Source organism: Dermacentor albipictus, chromosome 2, assembly GCF_038994185.2.
Source record: "Dermacentor albipictus isolate Rhodes 1998 colony chromosome 2, USDA_Dalb.pri_finalv2, whole genome shotgun sequence".
Taxonomy (NCBI): Eukaryota; Metazoa; Arthropoda; class Arachnida; order Ixodida; family Ixodidae; genus Dermacentor; species Dermacentor albipictus.
The window spans coordinates 70,009,752-70,020,876 of NC_091822.1; the positions used below are offsets into that span (position 1 = coordinate 70,009,752).

At 48.4% G+C, this 11,125-nt stretch overlaps 1 protein-coding gene and 2 non-coding genes across 3 annotated transcripts; all 3 read right to left on the reverse strand.

The window, feature by feature from the left end:
• Window positions 1-2,391: 2,391 nt before the first annotated feature.
• LOC139055713 (serine/arginine-rich splicing factor 2-like) lies at window positions 2,392-2,706 on the reverse strand. Its single transcript, XM_070533246.1, has one exon. The coding sequence runs from the start codon at window positions 2,704-2,706 to the stop codon at window positions 2,392-2,394; it is 315 nt and encodes a 104-aa protein (XP_070389347.1).
• A 5,592-nt stretch (window positions 2,707-8,298) lies between these two features.
• TRNAA-UGC (transfer RNA alanine (anticodon UGC)) lies at window positions 8,299-8,370 on the reverse strand. Its single transcript has one exon. It is a non-coding gene; the product is annotated as a tRNA-Ala (tRNA).
• Window positions 8,371-10,318: 1,948 nt separating this feature from the next.
• Window positions 10,319-10,390, reverse strand: TRNAA-CGC (transfer RNA alanine (anticodon CGC)). Its single transcript has one exon. It is a non-coding gene; the product is annotated as a tRNA-Ala (tRNA).
• Between the last annotated feature and the right edge of the window lie 735 nt (window positions 10,391-11,125).

Here is an 11,125-nt window from a genome sequence, read left to right on the forward strand (position 1 = left end):
CTTGCAGATAGCTTTCTTTTTGGCACAGCGAGCCTTTAGTGACCCAGATGGTGATGTCATCTGCATATATGGCGTGTTGTATGCCTTCGGTTTTGCTTAGTTTATGCCCTAGGTCAATCATTGCGATGTTAAAGAGTATCGGGAAAATTACTGAACCTTGGGGTGTCCCCTTGTTTGGTGTGGGGAATTTTTGCGATCGGATCTCTCCCAAACCTATTGTTGCTGTTCTGTAGGAGCGGAAGGCTTTGACGTATCGGCGTGCTACGCTGTTAAGGCCTTCCAGGATTGCTGCGTGGCTGACATTGTCAAAAGCTCCTTTTATGTCTAGTGCCATTAAAATGTGTTCTCTGTTGTATGGTATGTTGCTGAGAACCTCATGTTTAATTTGGAGAAGGACATCCTGTGTCGAAAGCTTGGATCGGAAACCGAACTTACTTTGGGGGTATAGCTCGTTTTCTTCCATGTAATGTTGTAGTCTTTTTGTTACTATCCTCTCATATAATTTGCCTAAGCACGATGTGAGGGAGATTGGTCTTAAGTTTGTTATCTCCAGCTTTTTGCCTGGTTTGGGGATCGTTACAATCACGGCGTGTTTCCATTCCCCTGGTACCGTTTCTGCAGCCCACTGTTGGTTGAGGAAGGTGGTGAGTTCTTCCACCAGCTCGTCCCCTAGGTTTCGAATAAGTGAATTTTTGATTTTGTCCGCGCCCGCTGCTGTATTCTTTTTTACGCTTCTATGGCCGCGTACACCTCTTCTTTTGTGATTGGCCTGTCCAGCAGCTCGTTTTCTTTCCCTTTGTATTGTTGTGTGTAGGCCGGCGGGTTGTCATGTCCAAAACATTTGACTCTGACCTGTTCTAGCAGTTCAGAGTCCGGTCCCTCGAATTGGTGTACTAGGCGGCGTATGGCCTTATTGCTTTCAGATTTTGTTTTTGTTGGGTCCAGGAGTGCCTTGAGTATGTGCCATGTTTTTGCCGTGCTAAGGGTTCCGTTTAGGGACTCGCTAAACTGTTGCCAGTTTTGCCTAGTCAGCTGAGCCGCATACTCCTCCGCCTCCTTGGTTATCTCTGCTTTTTGAGCTTCCTGTTTAACCTTTGTTTTTTCCATCTTTTAGTGAGTCCGCGTCTATCTCCCGTAGCCTGAGTAGTCGCGAGTCCACCTCAGGTGTTTCCTCTGTTCTTTCTATTTCTTTGGTGTACTTGTCGAGCACCTCCCTGAGCTTGTTTCCCCAGCCTTCTAGGGACTCAATGTTTCCCTCTACAGTTTTGCATTCCTTCCTGAAGGCATTCCAATCTGTCACCTTGGTGGTGCCAATTTGCGTTTTATTCTTCCGGTTGCCAATTGCGTTTTTAGGATGTAGTGATCGCTGCCCAGATTCTCCAGCAGGTTTTCCCATACCGCCTTGTCTGTTCCCCGGATGTATGCCAGGTCGGGGCATGTGTCGGAGCTTATGCTGTTACCTAGTCTGGTTAGCGTACTGTCATCTGTTATGAGGGTGCAGCCGTATATATCTGCTGCTTCGTTAACTTGTATGCTTTTCTTGTCTGGTTTTTTGTAACCCCAGGTCAGATCTTTGGCGTTGAAATCTCCAACAATTACTAAGGGGTTTGTTTTGGCTAATTTGCTCGCTCCTCCAAAACCTTTGCCGAAGTCCGCCTCTTTTTGACTCGGAGGACTATAGAGATGACAAAGACACGGCTGTCTTTTCTTTTCTTTTTTGGAATGATTTCTACAATACCGTGGTCTATGTCTGTGTCGGCTATAGTGTCGTGTGCTATGGCGGTGAGGGATTTATTCATTAGTATTGCTGTACGATCTTTTTCATAGCACGTGTAGCCTTTTGTAGCCGTTGTGTGTTTGTGTACTGGAGGAGTTGCCCTTGTTTTTTGCGATAGCCCCTGCAATTCCATTGCCAAGTTTCTTTTGTTTCGTGTCTGGCCATGATTAGTCCTCGGTGTTAAACGCGTTGTAGTTTTCGAGGCCCTGTCTTCTTAGGTTGAGTTTGTCTTTAGCTTGTTGTAAGATTTGTTGTTTGCGTTGGTTTCGGATCTCGTGATCCATTATTGCCATTTTGTGTTCTATTGCATTTGTTTTCTCTTGTACAAACTTCATAAATTTTCTCATTTGGTCTTCGAAAGATTCTAGTTGCTGTGGTTGTTGTTGTGGTGGAGTCTGCTGTCTAGCGGGGCTACCGGTCCTTTGATCCTGCAGGGCTTTAATTAGCTCCTCCAACCATCTTTCTAGCTGTTCTATGCGCTTCCCATATGCTTCGTTTTCGTTTCTTAGGTTTTTAAGTTCCTCTCCATTATTGTTATCTTTCCTCGAGTACGGAGGTGGTGTTTTGAGTGGTCCCCAGCTCACCTTAGCGTTGTCTTGGGTCTTCTTAATCTGTTATTGTTGTTGTCGTCCCTTGTTTTGCTGCTGCCCCCTCGTGGGCGGAGGCTGCAGTGGCTGGAAGGAGCTGTCCCTGGCTGGGTCTCTCGTCTGGCTCCTCGACTGGCTCCTGGCTCGGCTCCTCGAGCGGCTCCGGCTGGCTTGATCGCCCTCCGAGCTCAGCCATCTGGGTCGGCGCCTGCGGCTGCGGCTCCGGCCTTGGCGTTGTTGCTGCTGCTGATGCGTTTCTTGGCGGCCGCGGAGCTCCATGGTGTCCTTGAGGCGCCGCTGGCAGTCCCTGGTTCCGGTTAGGTGGGCTCCTACGCATACCATGCACTTGGGTTGGCATTGGTGCCCCTCTGGGGGGGCTAGTTGCTCCTCACTGGCGGCAGATTCTCATTCCCGACGTTGGGCACACGTCCGAGCGGTGTCCTTGCTCACCGCATACGAAGCATACTTGTCTCTTTGGTCTGTAGGGGTGGGTCCTGTACTCGCATGCCCCAAAAATGACGTATTTGGGGATGAAAGGGCCGTTGAAGGTGACGAGTGCAGTCTCCGACTTGCCGAGCATTCTGGCGCTCAAGATCTCCACTCCTTGGGTGCGTAGGCGCAACTTGGATTCGAGTTGGTCCGCCGCGATTCCCAGGGGTAACCCGTGAATAACGGCTCTTTTGATGTCTTCCAGTAGCGCCACGTAGGCGTTCACGTCGTGATTTTGCCCGTCAAAGTTGAGGCAGTTGATCTTCCTGATCATCCCGGCTGCTTCCTCATCCGAGGAACTTGCGATGATGATGTTGGAACCTGGCCGGAGTCTCACCAGGAACTTGTCTTCTCCGAATTTTCGACCACACGCTTCCACGATAGCGTTTGCCGCTTGGTACGTCTTCAGCTCCTTAACCTTCAGCCCGCCCTTGGGCCGAAAAATTGTCTTCGCGTCGTTCAACGAAAGCGGCGGGATTCTCTGCCTCGACTGCCTCGCCGCGCCGCTCTTTTGTCTTTGTGTCGTTGACGTCACGCCAGCTGCTGTCGCCGGCGCCATCTTGATATTGTTGTCGGCGGCGTGGGGCTCGCCCAGTTTCAAAATGGCGGCGCTCTGCGTAGCGCGCTTAAGCCCTTTCATCTGGCGTCGGGAACTCATCGCGATTGGAGCTACGTAGACTGGAGCTCGAACCGCGATGAGATGAGACTTGTTTTACCATTACTGTCTTACTTGGTAAGGCGGTGGGTTAGGCTTGAGCTCTTTCTCGTATTCTTTCCCAGCCGTTTCGTGTCCTTCTCTCTAAATCTTAGGATGACACTCATATTTCGGGGGTTCTTTTGTTTTGCCACATTTGCAGCAGAAATTTGGGGTTGGTTTTGGTCAAACGTTTTAACGATATCCGAGGTTGCCACAGGTTCGGCAATAATGAACTGATTTGAGGTAGGGCATGCATCGGTAGTCGTCGCTCTGATAAATGATACTTTAGGGGACGTGTGGGCCCTCAAAATAGATGACCGCCGCCGTGGACTGTCTGAGAAGCGGACGTTGAGGACCGTATCGCGTGCTGGCACTCGAATCCCATCCATTAGTTCCACGCTGCAAGTCCCAGGTGTGATACCGCAGATAACACACTTGCTAACATCTTCGGGTATACGCGAGTTAGATTTTACGTTGTAAATGCTGTCTCCAAGCTGTATGCTAGTGACCTTGGCTACGTTTCGAGTAGAGTTCTTGTTCGCTGTACTTGCAATGATGACAATTTCTTCTTTTTGCATTTGTACTCGCACGTTGTCGTGAAATTCTTTTTGCAATACTCCGCTGGCTCTTCCGACTGCGTGGGTGACTGTGACGAGTGACCATTTGGTGAGTTCAAGGCAAGCTTGTGGGCGGTAGACAATCTTGGTGTCATTCAAAGGTAGCGGTGGCATCCCGGATCTGCCCAGTGGTGGTGGCATGGCTGGCTGTTGTGTGGATTGGGTCGCTGCGGGGCTTGCATGCGCGTGATTTCCGTCTTGCCTTTCTTTTCCCATGTCAGCCATTGGTCGTTGAGATCTATAGGTCTGCCGTTGTTTTTATCGTAGGTCCAAGATTGCACGACGTCAGCTTCTTCCGGTGAGTCTGTATATATTGCACTTGTTTCTTTCTGTTGTTCCCATGACGTCGCGTCCGTCGCGTGTGTTTCTTGGGTCATCTCAAAGTCTGCCTGTCAGCCGTAGCGCCTGCGAGCGCCGAGCCTCTTCTCCGGCTCACAGTGCACGTGCAACGCCCGTTGCACGTGCGGCAGCGAGCGCTGTCGGCCTCCGTTCACGCACACCGTGTGCCTGTTGCACGTACGACGGCGGTTCTCCCCGGTGGGCCGGTGTGGTCTCGCGTGGCGTTAGGCTTATCAAGGCGCGGGGTGGACGGTGAAGATGAAGCTGGTAATCTTGACCAAAACAAACTCACTTCTAAAGTAGGTGGTATCCGCTGGTTCCAAGTAGCTTGCCAATTGTGTAGGTGCAAAATGAAAAGGGTGACTGGCTTTCCCCGTAAAAACGATTGCAAGACGCAGGAGCCCATGTGAGGCACGTCAATACTCCACGGCCCCCTAGCGGAGAGACCCATAGCACGAAGAGTTAATTTTTATGCATTGCTGACTGCACTAACCAGAAAATATAGACTGAAAAAAAAAAGATGCCAATTTTAAATCGGCGAAGAGTTGTGCCAAAGACGCCGACTACGGGGGGGAGGGGGGGAGGGGGGAGGTATGGGGTCTCGGCGGCCCGAGCCCTTCCTCCCTGCCCCTCCGAGCGATGCCGCAGAAACCCCACGACCTATATTTCCGTGTCCCGACTTCTGGTTGGTAGACTTATGTCGCCCACATTTTCCAGGCGCCGTTTAAGTTTGTCTCTAAGTTCTCATTTGCTAAAATTTTAGTTTTACTGAATCGATGTTATAGCATTGCTGGCGCAGGCATGCTCCGCTTTTTATCAATTCATAGCTTTCCTAAAATTTTTGCAAATGCCGATAATAGAGAGGGGCACGCATTATAAGAATTTGGCAAACTAACCTTCACTTCCAATGGTAGGGACAGCTTCTACCTGTACAATAATTATGTTGCTAAATGTCCACATTGCTTCCAACATTGCTTCTTACAGCGAAGCTGTTAGTGCGAATAGAAGCACTGAAACACGTTATATCCGTGTTCTGACGGTGTCCTGAGAGAGCTATGCAGTGTGGGGAATGTTAACGGTAATACATAGAAATATATTAATGTGTTCGGTTAAAAACTGACTGACTGACAATTACTGAATTATCTTTCTGTATTTTTTTAACCTGTTTATAGTGGCGCAAATAAATAGCTCGCGAGGTGCCCCCGCTTGTATCAAAGAAAGAATGGCGGTAGCAATTCTATATATTTAGAGAAAATGGGCCATTCTAAGGTGACGTGTACAGAAATTGTTAAAGGCTATTTTAAGCGAACCACGCTGGAAGTTTGCCCAATGCTCTAAAGGAACTCATAACGGCACAAAAATAACATTCTGCGTGATGCGGGATAACCTGTCAAAGGCGTCATTACAGCCTCTGCGAAAAATTCCTTAAACAAGTGCTAAAAAGTCATTATCAGCTATCTGTCTCGGCGTCTCTAGAGAACTGTACGTCACACCAAGTTTACATATCGTGAAAACAGTGGGCATGTTAAGCGTAATGTGTGAATAAACGTTACCGTTTCTGGCACAATTATGAGCGTTGGAAATAAATACTAAAACCTCGTTCTCTCCTTACATTCATGTGCAATATCAGGTTCATAATATATTTACCCGGTGCTTTCGGTGAGTTAAACAAGGTACATTGTTCGTATCTACCGGCGATTAGGCGAATGGTATGGGTAAGCTGTAGGAGAAGTAAGAAGTGTGTGGGTTAATGACAGCCTTCGCAGTTAATTATGCATCCGAGCGGTACGGAGCGTTTTAGGTGTGCTTTACGAACGGCGCAGAATTTAGCCCGCCGTCCTGAGAGCAATGCAACTTGCGCCAAGATCGAATTTGTGAAAATGCGGAAAACTTTATCACCAATCAAAATACGAAGTTAAATGCGTGTTGTCAAAATACAATATTGCTTCAGCGTTTGCTTGAAAGCGCCAGTTGGTCGTTATTCGCTGTTTCCGAGTGTCCCATGATATTTGGCCATCATACCAAGTTCACAATAAGTAAATACGGTTGCCATATGTGGCACGAGGTTTGAAAATGGTATAACATGTCCGGCATAATTGCAATTATTGAAAGTAATTACTGGATACTCGTTACGTGCCTATTTTCATGCGTTCCACGAGGCAAGATAGACTTCCCCGAGGACGACCTCGACGAGCTAAACGAGTAGCTTGTTAAGTATTTGGACAAAACATGGGGGAGAATGTGTAGGCAATGTTCAGAGTGGGCGCGTCAATTTCATCCTTTCCAGTAAATTTACGTGCAAATTTGTGGATGTTGGGCGAGGTTTCATGGTTGATAATTAGTCAAACTTCAATGCGTGTCGTTCAATAATAGCGTAAAATTTAGCGCAATGTCCAGAGGATATCTAAGAGCCAACGAGATCAAATTTGGTGGGTGGGAGAGCATTGGGGCCCAGGGCCGCTATTTTGTAGCGATGCCTTATGCCTTATTCTATGCTATACTTATCATCCACCACAGACGGCCGCCTGATCCCGTTGATAATGTGGGCAGATGGTCGCTCTGACCACTGGCCAAGCGCGAAAAGTCTGAAAAGGAATAGAATCGAAAAAGGCATCGCTACAAAATACCGGCCCAGATAGGGGCTGATGATGCGCGTCGCATACGTTTGCGCAGCCGAGATAAATTTCCGCACACCGCGTGTAGTTACCGCTGCAGCGAAAGGCTACGCAGTGATTCCCCGACGACCTTGTATGAAGTGACATAGCGTAAATTTCACAAAGGACGGGCTAAAATTATCTCCAGATCGTTCTGCAGCACGCGACGGTTCCCACAAGCCAGAGAGGAGGAAAGGCTTGCCGCAAGCCCCTTTCTTCCTCGCCCAATGAAAATGTCTAAATAGCTTAGATGACAATCGTAGTGCCTGGTATAGGCTCATGAAACCGAATTTTTTTCGTGCATAATCCGCTCTCGAGCGAATATTCTTTACCCCTGCCGCTTGTGTGTTGTCAGCGACACCCTTGATGAGGAACTGGTTTTTGACGTTACACACTGACACTGCTGCTGAGCAAAGCTCAGCCGACTCGCACACGTCGGGCCTGTAAAACGCGACATGACCAACACAAATTATGGATTATATACAGGCTGAAGTGTACAGCCTGATCATTTGTTTTTATTCGAGTAGGTATCGCAAGGTATGCGGTATCTTATAATCACGATAATTACAGTTCGAAGTGAAGATTCGGGACTTTAAGAAAGGGTGCGTTGCTGGAACTTCTCCGACTGGCATTCGATATACATCCAGCAAACCGCCGCTCGCCGCCCTCCACTGCCGCACGAAAACGGCTCCGAGACTCCCTGGAACAGCTGCGCTCTGTGGCTTACACAATGTACAGTATGTTAGTCAACGGTGGGAACTGAACACATTTTTGTAGTATTTTAATCCTTCTAAATGAATGTAAATACCAAAGAGCATTGAGTAAAAGCTTCTTTTTCCTTAACTTTATGCAGAGCATGACGTTCACCATGAGAATTTGGCTGACGGTAAGCGTTTTTTCCGTGTGTTTGGTACGAAACTCAAAACGTCGAAACGCGTTTTTTAAATTGGTGTTTTACCATGCTATACGTTAGCCCTTATGTAACTGCACTAGTGATTCGGTTAGTTAGCTTTACGTAGTTTCCCTGCACGCATTCATGCCTAACACGCAGGAACGCGTGGGCGTTGGAGGGAAAAAAAGAAAAAAAAATGAACACTGTGGAGGCACAGACGCAGCAATTGAAAAAATAAAAGTGTCATGGAGGTGCCGGGGTTCGAACCCGGGACTTCTCGCATGCAAAGCGAGCGCTCTACCTCTGAGCTACACCCCCTGGACTTTCGGCAGGTTTTACTTATTGTAATTACTGCGTAACTACATTTAGTTACGAAGACATGAAGCCTGCTTCGTACAGGCCGTGGATTGGACAACCTTATTCCTGAGCTCTGGGAGTTCGTGTGTCGCTTTGTGATAATCAGCTTAACCGTTCAGTCACTCAATACAGAAACTTGAATAGAAGCTGAGGAATGCGCAACGCACGAAGTATAGTAGATGTAACCTTAAAAAATAAATACGTTGATTAGTGTATTCGATTCAAACGCAAAGAACACGATGTCCTATTAAACATTAGGAGCAAAGGATGGAGTCCGGTAGCTAATAGGATCTGCATAACCGATGACCGCTTCTTGATTAGAGTAAAATGGTTGCGAAGTGGTGCAATATGGCAGCAGACGGCGGCAGAGACCGGTCTCTCTTCTGGACAGAACAAGGTGAGCGGCACTGGCAAGCAAGTCCATTCGCGCCAGCCTGGACAGAGCTGTGACCTCAAACCGCCATTTGCACCGAGGTTTGAGCGCAGTGGGCTCCGGACAGGAAGCACAGACACAAGAGCTTCTCGTGCCTAGAACAAAGTCGACTCAAGGATTAAAAGGAGACGAGTGCATCGGTAATTAACCAATGCACCAACGGGTTCGCCTAATGCGCTGTTGCACAAATTGGGCAGCGCACTGCAGCAGACAGGTGAACAGCTCAGCGTACCTCGCAATACCTCCGCGCTTTCGTGGTTGTACAGCAAAATCTGCGTGGCATGGTCGACAGCAGGTCCTGTTCACGCATAGGTTGCGAGATTTTCTACGAGGAAAAAAAATCGTCGTGCACCAGGTTAGTGACGCGGTGTGGGCCAAAAGAAAGGAGACCACCAATATGGCTCTTGCCTGCTCTGTAGGCACTGTTTCTACGTTTCTCCTAAAAACGCCAGCGAACCAGAGACCATGCACGTCTCCTTGGCCGATACGACACCTCAAGATGTCAGCTTTGACGATCACGTGTCTTAAGCACGAAGGACAATGAAGTTGAACTCGTGGAAACGCACTAAGGCGTGGGCCTTATCGCGCGGTTGGGAAAAAATTGAGCACCGGGCAGCGTTCGTGGTATGGCTACAGCCTACGAAGTTGACACGTACTTTGCAAAAACACAGCTCTCAATTTTGTTCGTTTCTGTTTTTTTCTGCAGCAACGGCGTCCGTCGTGCCCGAGCTTCGGCGTGGTGACTCACAGGTTGTCGACACCGGGCCCGTCGAGGAGCAAACTGAGCCATGCCGTAGCGGAAGCGTAGCGTGTTGAAGAAAGAAGGAGCCACCCGTGAAGAAATATGGGATCAGAATTCGCTCCAACTGCGCACGCTCGGGATTTTGTGTTTCTAAAATCGTAGAGGCGCAAATGCAGCAGCAATTGATCGCTCACGACGATAAAGAGCAGTGACTTAAACAAAGTGCGGGTAGTCATGCTGTTTTTTTTTACTGCAATGACGATGACGCAGCGTTATTGAAACAATGTCTGCCCATTTTGCCTGCTCAAGTAGTGAGACTTGCGTGGGTACTACGCCGTAGGAGATTATTTGTGCAATAAGTACCAGACAGACTGAAGTGAGCGGGCCTTAGTTGTTACGGTTCTCTCAGCTGTTTTCGTGTCAAGGTAGTACATACGTGCATACAGGGGCGAAACTGAAACACGCTATAACGTGTTTCAGCTTCGCCGAGCCCCCCTGTTGCCGGCGTCTGTGGCACAACTGTTTGCTAATTTAAAACTGACTTCCTTTTTTTTTCAGCAATCTATATCTTCTGATCAGTGCAGTGTTCTAATCCGTAATGACTAAAATTTAACTCTTCGTGGTATGCATGGCCTGCAAAATCCCGCGTTCCTTCGTCATTGAGTGGCAGTTTTCTAGAAAGCATGGTAAAAAATGCCTTTAGTAGAACCGCAAAGGAAAAAAAGAGCTTTCAATGGAGGTGCCGGGGTTTGAACCCGGGACTTCTCACATGCGAAGCGAGCGCTCTACCACTGAGCTACACCCCCGGGACGGTTTCCGAAGCACCGCTTCTGAATTTATACGGGCCATAGATGCTTAGCGTATGCTTCTAAAGCTACCTACGCCGTATGTGTAAAGATGTGATTGTGTCTTCAAGAGCCGTGCATTCTTGAGGACAAGTGGTGCTGAAAATGTTCACACATAGCTTCTCGCAATACGGCACGTCGCCGCGAGCGTTGCGATGTCGGAGGTCACCGTATCAGAAGACGCAGCTGCCTGTTTATTGTGTATCCGAGTACGTGACCGTTCTGTTCGTAGCTTGATATTTGTCCTGCAGGTGCCTATGTGCATCCGATGAAACTATTTTGCTTTTTTATGCCTGAATGGTGACGAACGTAGCAGATAATATTGTTACGTCGAAATAAACTACGCATAAACTATTTTCATGGTACATTTACGAGTATCACAAACACTACCCAAATTGGAAGCCTTGCTTGCTTGGTTGATTCTTATACCATGGCGCGTAACCACTATGGGGGATCGGCCTTGAAGCTGGCGGTTCCACGGCAAACGGTAGAGGAGGCGAGAGGTGTGTCGCCGTGCCGGATGTTCCGAGCTTTTATTCGCCTGTGAGGTCACGACTGCGCCCTACGCGCGTGGAGTGCGAGCAGGTTACGTGGCTCGGTGCTCTCGCAGGTTGTTGCTAGGCAACGCGAGGCGGCGCACAGCCATGGGCGCAGTTTTCTGGTAATGCTGCACGGCGGAACTAAACTCTTAAACAG